The following is a 12,031-nucleotide window of genomic DNA, read 5'->3' on the forward strand; positions in this document are numbered from 1 at the left end:
TAACGTAATCAAGTCTCAATAGGCCATTAAAATGTAAAGCTATTTTTAATGCTGTTTTTTGCTAGCTATTAGTGTTTTTTTTTTATTTTAACATTACACGATATATACTGTCCAGAATTTCTTTTAGGAGGAGGGGATTTTAAATGCGTCCCTACCCCGAAAAAAAATTGTCTGTTAGAAGAAAAAAAAAACCTAATACTGTTTTATGATTTTTTTTAAAATTGTCTGTTAGTGTTAGCAAGTTTTTTTTTCATTATAAAAACTAAGTTAGTGACGTTAGTGACGAGTGCTGCCCCTTGTTTGTCCAAATGTAATGAACGAGTGAACTGCTGATTGTAATCTTGCCGTCTATTCGCTGCCACTGGGGTTGTTTACTGTCTAGCCATTCTAGCGCCCGTTGGTTCTAGCGGTCAGTGTAGGATGGCACTTTTTATTTTTAAAAAAAAATTACGTTCTTTTTTATTACTGCACATCGATAATTGGGTGCCTAGTTAGTGAAACTCTGCGACCGGCGACAGCTGATCGAATGCTGATTGGTTATTGAACCGTCTGATGAGGCCGTGTTAACACCACCGGCCGTTGAAGGGTTAAACACATCAGTCGCTGGGCTGGTAGAAGTGTTGCCACATAGTGTACTTTAAAACCTCTTGTTTTTACTCTTGGACTTCCGCCTGTGTTACCTCCCTTTTCAATCATTCAGGGAATGTTGATGAAATCAAATAAATAAGTAGGCCAAAGTTCACGCCGATGACGTCAGTTATTGACAGTTCTGCGTGTTTCTTCTCTTAATTTTTTATTTTTAAATAGTTAATGCCCCTACCCCCACCCACCCATCAGAACATGACAGCAATCAATTAAAATCGATAATGAGTTAGGTACAATGAAGGTTGGTGTTCTGAAAATAAACATCCGGTATTTTTTTTTCACCGCATACCCTGCAGTCTACCTGCAAGGCAACAAAAGTATTCGTCCCACAATGGTTGAAAGTGTTTGAATAGATCCAGCTGATTATGCGCCTGTATGTGAGGTGCAGAAATTCATGTCCAATACAGTAGGACTTGTGGTGTTTTGTTTGTTCCACATATCTGAACTAGGTCACCGCCCTTTCTTATGACTCAGTGCGTTTTAGCCCTTACCACTGTTGGTTAACCTCCTTATTTAGGCCTATTGTACTGTTATCTCTGCTTTATGGTGGCATTAGGCCTCTCCAAACACCTGGTTTGTAATGTTTGTGGTTGTAGGTTTATTTTTTTAATAGCTTATATCATCGATCACCGCAAACTGCACCTAACCCATTTGCCGTGTAGTCTACTCTTTGGTTCTTATAAAAACGCCGGCAGGACGATACAATATTGCATGTGTGTTGTTGTTTGTTTTCCGGTATCGCTGTTAGTCCGAGTAGGAATTGGAGTCAGTAGTCAAGTATAGTTACAAATATGGGTAGTGTAACAGTCAAAATCTTGACCCCTGTTACATTGTAACGACTTATATATATATATATATATATATATATATATATATATATATATACATATACATATATATATATATATATATATATACACATATACATATATATATATATATATATATATATACACATATACATATATATATATATATATATATATATATATATATATATATATATATATACACATATACATATATATATATATATATATATATATATATATATATATATATATATACATATATATATAAAATCAATATATATCTTGACCCCTGTTACATTGTAACGACTTATATATATATATATATATATATATATATATATATATATATATATATATATATATATATATATATATATATATATATATATGTATATATGCATATACATATATATATATATATATATATGTATATATGCATATACATATCCAAAAACATACACATACGTATCCAAAAACATACATAAACATATACAAATACATATACATATACAATGTAAAGGAGTCCTTTTAGGCCCCGCTAGCACATATTTCTCGAGTTATTATCTCCGGATGTGGCAAATACCTGGTGCAACTGCTGGAACTCATCAATATTACCTTGGTGCTGCTCTTATCTTATCTGCAGTTCCTGTACCGTCGTTAGGCCAGCATTAGCTACCCACGTTACACCGGCATTAGCGGCTCCAAGTGATACCGGGCTATTTTCAAAACTTGGCACGTATAGTAATAATTGGGTAAGGAAATGTAGGGACCGACATGGTTCTGTGAAGCCAAAAAATTGTATACAAACTGTTGAATATCTGGTAAGTGTTTACTGGGTGTCTGGCCCCCGATAATGGCGCTATTGATAGCTGCAGCTGTATCGGGGCTATCAGCTGATCTCATCGTTGTGTCATCTGGGGTTGAACATGTTGGTTGTGATTTGTTTGTTCTGGTCTCGTCTCTCAGGTAGGGAGGGGGTACAGTGTAACAATCAACCCAGTGTTTGTGGGGTTCGGAGTTACTTCCCTTCTCCCCATTCCCCTGTGTTTGTGAGGGTTCGGAGTTACCTCCCCTCTCCCCATTCCCCTGTGTTTGTGAGGGTTCGGAGTTACCTCCCCTCTCCCCATTCCCCTGTGTTTGTGAGGGTTCGGAGTTACCTCCCCTCTCCCCATTCCCCTGTGTTTGTGAGGGTTCCCCGTTCTTTTATCTGGTTGTATTTTACAGTGGGTAAAATTGATGTTGTCTAAGTTATTCATGACACAATGCGCTATTGAAAAAAAAACGCTTCACAAGCACGACATTGTGTAGGCTATTGTAAGGCTTATACCACGAGATAATTAAAATTGCTCCCCGCTGTTGATCAACAACTTTCATGTTGAAACTGTTTTTTCTCTTAGTCTTTGCATTGTTGCTGGCTATTTTATGGTCACTGTTAGAGGCAGTTGTCCTTGCTGCAGGCTGTTTTATGTGAATGGTCAATATTACAGGCTGTTTTATGTGAATGGTCATTATTACAGGCCCTTACATCAAGCTGTTGTATGTGTATGGTCTTTGCTACTGGCTGTTGTATGTGTATGGTCTTTGCTACTGGCTGTTGTATGTGTATGGTCTTTGCTACTGGCTGTTGTATGTGTATGGTCTTTGCTACTGGCTGTTGTATGTGTATGGTCTTTGCTACTGGCTGTTGTATGTGTATGGTCTTTGCTACTGGCTTTTGTATGTGTATGGTCTTTGCTACTGGCTGTTGTATGTGTATGGTCATTACTGTAGGCTGTTGTATGTGTATGGTCATTACTACAGGCTGTTGTATGTTGTATGGTCCTTTGTTGTAGGTTGTTGTACGACTACGTTACAGGTTGTTGAATGACCCCTGCTACATGCCGATAAACTGCCAGGCTACAGTGTCTGTCCCATCCATGCATTCAGCTAAAATAATGTGTCGTCCAGCTCTCTAAATGTCAAGCCCGTGCCATGTTTTATTGCATGTAATAAGATGTTTCATGGCGTGTAGATAGCAGGACGGGAGGGAGGGGGAGACGGTCACAGAGACAGCAGGATGTACCCTGACCTTTACAAGATTACAACCAGCCAATGCTGTGTGGTAGAACAAAAACCTGCTCAAGTTTATCAGAAGCTGAGGAATTGTGTCGGGGGGGGGGGGGGGGTACGACTCTTGTTGCAATAAAGTTGGTGTGCTGGTTTAGTGCTAGATAAATTAGTGAGGCAGATTATGTCCTTACTGTACCTAGTGTGTTGCGTATTTATCTTTAAATTACGCCTAAACATGCAGAGCCATCGTTTTTTTTTTTGTACAAAGGTTTCCTCTCTAGTCACATGTATAATAACGTGTAATTTAACACAATGTGGCTTAACACCACGGGTAGTGCACTCATTTTCTCGCCCCATTTGTAACAGTGGGTCTTATATTTTAGTGACTTGTTACCTGTAATCGGGCCTTCTCCTGGGGAATATTTTTTTTTTACTTTAAAAAAAAACTTTATAAAATAGGTTTAAAAGTGTTGGCATTGTATAAAGGAGGGTTCGTCTGTAAACTGTGTATCCTAAATAAGCCACTAAAATTTTAACTTGAAGAGATTTTATTATGAGCTAAAGATTGTACTTTTAAGGATAGCTGCGTGAATATAGTCATTGTTGTGACACTCTACTACATTGGTAATAAAATATTTGTCAGGAGGGTTTTATGATCGTATGATGTAGTACTGCCGCTTACACACAATGTTAACGTCAGTTTTTTTTTTAAATTGTCCGCTATACTTGACTATTAACAGAACGATGTGTGATATATCTGTCATAGAAAAAAAGTATATGTATACATATGTGTCGTTGTACAAACCAAACGATATGTTTTGTACCATCAAAACAGTGTGTCAAAATATCCGTTGTACTTTTGTATAATGAAAACTATGTGTAGGTATATCCGCAACAAAGAGGTGTAAACATAATCTTGGTTAATAGAATTTATGCAGGCATTACCTGGAGAGCTTGAAGAGTGTTTTCACACTGAGTTGCTCCCGTTTAGACAGAGAGAAGCATTGTGTTACTGCCCCTTTCTTCTGATCTACTGTGGGTGCCGCTACCCGTCCTCTTTAATCACGACCACTTGCAGAAAGGGGTGTACGACAGGTAGCACCACAGCTGGGATACCTGGCTTGTTTGCTTTCATGCTTGTCAGGTGAAGACAGGTAGATGGCGAGTTGCAATAGTTTATGTCCTGTTATGTCTTTTGGGGACTAGGACATTTCGTGTGCCTTGCCTTGGGGAAGAGAAGGGAGGGGGGGGGGGGGGGATATTTCACGTATCCTCTTTAGGGATGAAGATTATATTTCTTTTCAGACTTGAGGGGGAGTGGTGGACATTTCGTGTTATATTATATCCCCAAACGACTGGTTGACTGCGCATTATATTACCCGGGCAGATTCTAGATTTCTCGCCGCCCCTCCCCATGATATTTATTGTTTATATGTCGCTGTGCGTGTTCTCCCTTAGCTTGCCCCTAGTTTACATCCTTTGGTCCACTATACAACCTGTCGACATTGTGAGCAGCCTATATGGGGCATCTTCTGTCCTTCAAGCTACAATACAGATAACCAATCACATTGACTGGCGGCCATCTTGGCTTGTTACAGCTGTCCACTAGCAGTCTGAAGTAGCCGATAAACCAAACTTCACTGATAAAAACAAACTATACACATTTTCTGTCAAATTTCTTCTTGATCTTTAGATAGGCTCTATCTCAAGGGCGCAATGAACAACACCGTCAACATTTCTGTTGTGTATAGGTCACCTTTTATAGCACAAGGGGGATTGCTCGGGGATTCCCCTTTTTGGCTTCGCATGAACAAGCGTCTGGATATAAAGCTATTGTTATCGCCGCGCATATATCCGTTTAGGGTGCTGATGACGTAGTGACTACCGATATAGTAACATAGGATAGACTAAAAACCGCACCTTCACGTGTAGTTTTTAAGTTGGTAAACATCGCATTCCTACTGAGCCAGTTAGCTGGACTGACGGAATCTGTCACTAATTAGTGGAACGGATTCGTTAGTGAGATGGTTGTAAACAAACACAAAGTACATCATGGTTCGTTTTTTTTGTCTCTCTTTATCTATAAACTGTTAGCTCATGATTACTAGATTTTAATCTAGATCTCTTATATTATTTTTTCAATTTTTAAAGTAATTAATTTTAGCTAATAATTTCCCCCCCCCCCCCCCCCCCCCATATTTTGATTAGTAGATTATAAATGAGCTAAAAATGTTATCCAGTTCGACAGGGTATCCGTTTAATGAAGTAGTAAGTTATGGTTTATGAAGTAATGAAACTATATGAACATCATGAGTAATGGTGATAATATTTTGAGATGTTGTTTATTTTTATTTTTTTTAATAAAGGTGTATGAAGTAGTGAAATAACATGAACCATGTTTCTTTCAGACACCTTTTCTTAGGGGGGGGGGGAGACTTGAAATATTGGGGAGGGGGGGGCACTGGTTTCAGTAATATATTTTGTGTATAAATTATATTGTGTTCTGTGGGGGGGGGGGGGGGGGGTGGAGTGACATGCTTGTGTCACCCTTCCCCCCCCCCCCCCCACTTCTTTCCTAAGAGACACATGAAAGAAACTTTGTATGAACATTCTGATTACAGTTGAATGGTTGTTGCTCAGGTGTTTGAAGTAGTGAAACAATGTAAACACCATGAATGCTCCTGAATGATTGGTGCTATGATGTTTGAAGTAGTGAAACAATGTAAACACCATGAATGCTCCTGAATGATTGGTGCTATGATGTTTGAAGTAGTGAAACAATGTAAACACCATGAATGCTCCTGAATGATTGGTGCTATGATGTTTGAAGTAGTGAAACAATGTAAACACCATGAATGTTCTTCTGCTCCTGAATGATTGGTGCTATGATGTTTGAAGTAGTGAAACAATGTAAACACCATGAATGTTCTTCTGCTCCTGAATGATTGGTGCTATGATGTTTGAAGTAGTGAAACAATGTAAACACCATGAATGTTCTTCTGCTCCTGAATGATTGGTGCTATGATGTTTGAAGTAGTGAAACAATGTAAACACCATGAATGTTCTTCTGCTCCTGAATGATTGGTGCTATGATGTTTGAAGTAGTGAAACAATGTAAACACCATGAATGTTCTTCTGCTCCTGAATGATTGGTGCTATGATGTTTGAAGTAGTGAAACAATGTAAACACCATGAATGTTCTTCTGCTCCTGAATGATTGGTGCTATGATGTTTGAAGTAGTGAAACAATGTAAACACCATGAATGTTCTTCTGCTCCTGAATGATTGGTGCTATGTAGTTTGAAGTAGTGAAACAATGTAAACACCATGAATGTTCTTCTGCTCCTGAATGATTGGTGCTATGATGTTTGAAGTAGTGAAACAATGTAAACACCATGAATGCTCTTCTCCTCCTCAGGTCCAGACTCAGGCACAGATCAGAGTGATGATGAGGCTCTGTCCCCCACTGACCAGCAGGTACATTTTATCTTACATCTCTCTCTCTCTCTCTCTCTCTTTAACAGCATGGCTTGATTGAAAACTTTTTAAAACAATCAGATTCTTGTTAAATAAAAAAATATATCAACTATAATTAGGCCTTATTATTAAAAAAAAACAAATATTAGATATAAATTTGAATTAATATTAATCAGTCAATCGAAGCTATGGATAATAAGTATGGCACTATAAGGTCTACTAAAGTTCGTCAGTAAAATTATTAAAAATGTCATACAGCTAGAGCCTAAATCTAAACAATATTATTTTTCCTTTAATCTCATTAATACAAACTTATGAAGCTAGAATTTTGTATCAATGTTTTGCATTGTTGTATTGAAATGTTTTGGACAACACTGTCAACAATGCAGCTTAGATGTGAGGGAAACAAAAATGTAGTTTGCCTTCAATAGCAGCTTGTTAAAGGTTCAAAGATCAGTTTTAACATTTTTAGTACATTGAAGTTGTTGATTCAACCTAATAAGATCTTATAAACTTCTTTCTAAAAGAAGTTTGGTTCTATTTTAAATCTCAATGATACAGAAGATTTATGATTGAATGGTAGGGGAAGGAAGCTCGTAGAATATTATTTTTTGCTTAATGTTTTCTGTTAGTTTTATAAATTGTTCATTCAATTTAAATTAAATCTAATGGCATGAGTTTGAAATTTTCTTTTTTAATTTTCTTTTATTGCTACCTGGTTACTGAGAACATGAAAAATGTTTGTTTTTTTTTTAATGAATTTTTTTTTATAAATAACTCACTGACTTATTTATATTAATTTGTGTGTAGTTATGATTTTAAAATAAAAAACACCATTAATATTCTCGTTTGTGAAAATTCACTCACAGTTAATTTTTTAATCATGCCAAAGCCAATAATTTGACGACTAGTGCTCACTTAGTTTTTGATCTTTTGTTGCCTCCCTTATTTGCTGATTGCCTGTTTCTCCACCACCTCTCTGTGTGTGCATGATGGGCTGTGCTTTGCTGTAGCTCCCAAGTCCCTCAGCTTCTCTCAACTCCACCTCCACCACCAGTAGCTTCAAGCGGAACCACTCGGTACGTAGCCCCATACCATTAGTGCTAGCATTGGGTTGTATGTTTGCACAGGGTGTTTGGTTTACAGAGCAACTTTCATCTAAGCCTTGACAGTCACGCTGATGTTAACAGAACAGTCACAGCTACGAAGCTGTTCTTACTTAATTGTAGTAATGTTTTATTGTATTCATGTTGGTTGTCATCTTACATACTTAAATATTTTTAACCTCAGCTGAAGTAAGTTAAAAGGCTCATGTCAAATTTAAATTACTTTTTTAATATATGTATGTTGAAGGTGCAGTGTAAACTAAGTAAGGATTTATTTTTATTTAAGATTTTCCTGTTCAATAACAAGTTAATATTACAACATAAGGATGGCTTTTATAAATAATTGTCTGCGTGTTATGGTGGGGGGGGGGGGGGGTGAATTTGTAGTTATGGGAGAATTGTCACAGGATATGTTGTAGTTATGGGAGAATTGTCACAGGATATACTGTAGTTATGGGAGAATTGTCACAGGATATACTGTAGTTATGGGAGAATTGTCACAGGATATAGTGTAGTTATGTGAGAATTGTCACAGGATATACTGTAGTTATGGGAGAATTGTCACAGGATATAGTGTAGTTATGTGAGAATTGTCACAGGATATACTGTAGTTATGGGAGAATTGTCACAGGATATGTTGTAGTTATGGGAGAATTGTCACAGGATATGTTGTAGTTATGGGAGAATTGTCACAGGATATACTGTAGTTATGGGAGAATTGTCACAGGATATACTGTAATTTTGGGAGAATTGTCACAGGATATACTGTAACTTTGGGAGAATCATCACAAGATATATTGTAGTTATGTGAGAATTGTCAAAGGATATGCTGTAGCTATGGGAGAATTGTCACATGATATGTTGTAGTTATGGGAGAATTGTCACAGGATATACTGTAGTTATGGGAGAATTGTCACAGGATATGTTGTAATTATGGGAGAATTGTCACAGGATATGTTGTAGTTATGGGAGAATTGTCACAGGATATACTGTAGTTATGGGAGAATTGTCACAGGATATGTTGTAATTATGGGAGAATTGTCACAGGATATGTTGTAGTTATGGGAGAATTGTCACAGGATATGTTGTAGTTATGGGAGAATTGTCACAGGATATACTGTAATTTTGGGAGAATCATCACAAGATATATTGTAGTTATGTGAGAATTGTCACAGGATATGTTGTAGTTATGGGAGAATTGTCACAGGATATGTTGTAGTTATGGGAGAATTGTCACAGGATATACTGTAGTTATGGGAGAATTGTCACAGGATATACTGTAGTTATGGGAGAATTGTCACAGGATATGTTGTAGTTATGGGAGAATTGTCACAGGATATGTTGTAGTTATGGGAGAATTGTCACAGGATATGTTGTAGTTATGGGAGAATTGTCACAGGATATGTTGTAGTTATGGGAGAATTGTTGCATAATACATATTTGCTCCCCCAAGCAATGCTTTGGAATGAAATGTGATGATGAGTTTTTTTCTAAGCAATTATTCCATCAGAATTATTTTTCATTTTTTACCTTTGTAGAATAATGTGCTTTAAAAAATTGATATTATTGATATGGGGGGGGGGGGGGGGTGGAGTTTTATGTGAATAGTGGAGAGATAATGCAGGGGAATGGGATAGAGCTATATGCTGATGAATAAGTAAGATAGGGCTACATGCAGTGGAGTAGGATAAAGTTATACGGATGGGTATGTGATATAGCTACATGAAGAAAATGGATTACAATTATTTACAGAAGCTAGAATAGATTAACAATTTCTTTTTTTCTCAATTAGTCTTAGAGCTTTATTTTTTACATTTTTAACTTAATGATTGACCAACTGTAACTAGAAACCATATATTGGTTATAAATGATCAACTGTAAGTAGAAACCATATATTGGTTATAACTGAATGATTGACCAACTGTAACTAGAAACCATATATTGGTTATAAATGATCAACTGTAAGTAGAAACCATATATTGGTTATTACTGAATGATTGACCAACTGTATGTCACAATTGATGAAGCAAATGTTACTAGTCCTGATATCATTTGATGAAGCAAATGTTACTGGTCCTGATATCATTTGATGAAGCAAATGTTACTGGTCCTGATATCATTTGATGAAGCAAATGTTACTGGTCCTGATATCATTTGATGAAGCAAATGTTAATGGTCCTGATATCATTTGATGCAGCAAATGTTACTAGTCCTGATATCATCTGATGCAGCAAATGTTACTGTTCCTAATATGGACCAATAAACCTAGCCTCTCGTCACTTGACCACTGCCTTCACTTTACTTGTATTTTTAGTTCAATTTGTTTAAAATAACTTCTATTCAGAGATTACCTCAGTTTAATAATTTAAATAACAAAGTGTTGGTTGATTAACTTTAGTATAAATTTAACCATTGAAGTAGATATCTAATGATATGTGTAAGATGTAATGTTTGTACTTGACTAACGTACTCCTCTCTCTGTCAGTGCTTAATGCACTCACTGACTGGGATGTGTTTCCCCTGGTCTACCAGCAGCAGTAAACAGGTTGGTGTCCTGGTGTAGCCCAGCTGTCACAGTGTAGACCTGCCCTAGTCTAGTTCAACACTATCTTTATTTACCCTCAGATTTGTGTATCTTTTGTTTCTAGACTACCAGCTCACATTTGTCAAAGTTGTCAAGAAAATTCTGTTCACTTTGTTTGGTTTTCCAACCATTAAATTAGATAAATCTAGAATAGGAAGGTGTCTACATCCTTGTGTGAAGGTATCTAAGATACATTACAAACAGATTTTCCAACTATTAAATTAGATAAATCCAGAGTAGGAAGGTGTCTTCATCCTTGTGTGAAGGTATCTTAGATACAATACAAACAGATTTTCCAACTATTAAATTAGATAAATCTAGAGTAGGAAGGTGTCTTCATCCTTGTGTGAAGGTATCTAAGACAATACAAATAGCTTTTCCAAGTATTAAATTAGATCAAGCTAGAGTAGGAAGGTGTCTTATCCTCATGTGAAGGTATCTAAGATACAATACAAATAGCTGTGAGGCTACTGTGTGCCATTGCATAATTGATTCCAACTTGCCTTATCTTTTTGGCCCAATGTCAAGAATAATTAAAGAACTTTTTGTTAACTTAATGAATTTCTTCTAGCAAGATTGTGTTGTATTTTCTTTTTTTATTCTTGTAGATTTGTTTGTTGATGCAGTTGTACTTTTATATTAATTAAGTAATTTAACTTATATTTTACTTTACTTTTGTTCTTTAAGATTATATAGTTGTGTGTTGTAAACATTTATTTTATCATCAGCATGTAATGTAGTGTACTTAATTTTATAGACATTTTTAAAACTATTTCAAGATCTAACCACATTATATTATTACTAATTAACTTTAATCATTCTAATGGCCTAATTTAATTTTTCCTCATTGTGTGGTTTTCGACATCTGTAAATGTAATGCCCAATCCCATTGGCTTATAGATATAACACAACATAATCAGCTCACAATGTGACTGCTGTAGTATAAAATATCCAGACTTGTGACAAGATGCTGTTAGCTATTTTTATCTGTGTTCCAATGTTTGCATGATTGGATTTGAGAGGAAAAACAACTAATGTTAAAAGAAGATTAGAATTATAAACAATGATCTTTTTTTCTTACATTTGTTTCTTGTTTTTTGCTTGTATTCTTTTTGACACATTGTTTACCTATCTTTTATAAGTGTGAGTTCTTCTAATCAACATTTTAAAGCATATTATACTGGTGTATTAATTAATTAATGCACTACAACTACTTTCACCAATGTTATAAATTTAATTAACATCTAAAATCTAAAAAAATGTATTTTAAATTAATTTTAAATATATGTCAATTTTGAGTAGCATGCAATTTTAGTTTTAGTTAACAAAAAAAAATAACATACATAGGGTTTAATTTG

The 12,031-nt window shown here is 35.8% G+C and overlaps 1 protein-coding gene across 6 annotated transcripts in view; it reads left to right on the top strand.

The window, feature by feature from the left end:
- Positions 1–12,031, top strand: part of LOC131935965 (dematin) — a 43,765-nt gene that overhangs the window by 25,735 nt on the left and 5,999 nt on the right. For 3 of the 6 annotated variants that reach the window (XM_059292732.1, XM_059292728.1, XM_059292733.1), the window contains 3 exons: positions 6,925–6,983; positions 7,997–8,062; positions 10,575–10,634. In XM_059292732.1, the coding sequence (XP_059148715.1) occupies positions 6,925–6,983; positions 7,997–8,062; positions 10,575–10,634 (185 nt within the window). Of the gene's footprint in view, positions 1–5,191; positions 5,562–6,924; positions 6,984–7,996; positions 8,063–10,574; positions 10,635–12,031 lie in introns of those variants that run through there. The other 3 variants (XM_059292734.1, XM_059292730.1, XM_059292731.1) reach the window with 3 other exon arrangements.

This window comes from Physella acuta, unplaced genomic scaffold, assembly GCF_028476545.2.
Source record: "Physella acuta isolate Inbredline_101_S28 unplaced genomic scaffold, ASM2847654v3 ptg000164l, whole genome shotgun sequence".
NCBI lineage: Eukaryota > Metazoa > Mollusca > Gastropoda > Physidae > Physella > Physella acuta.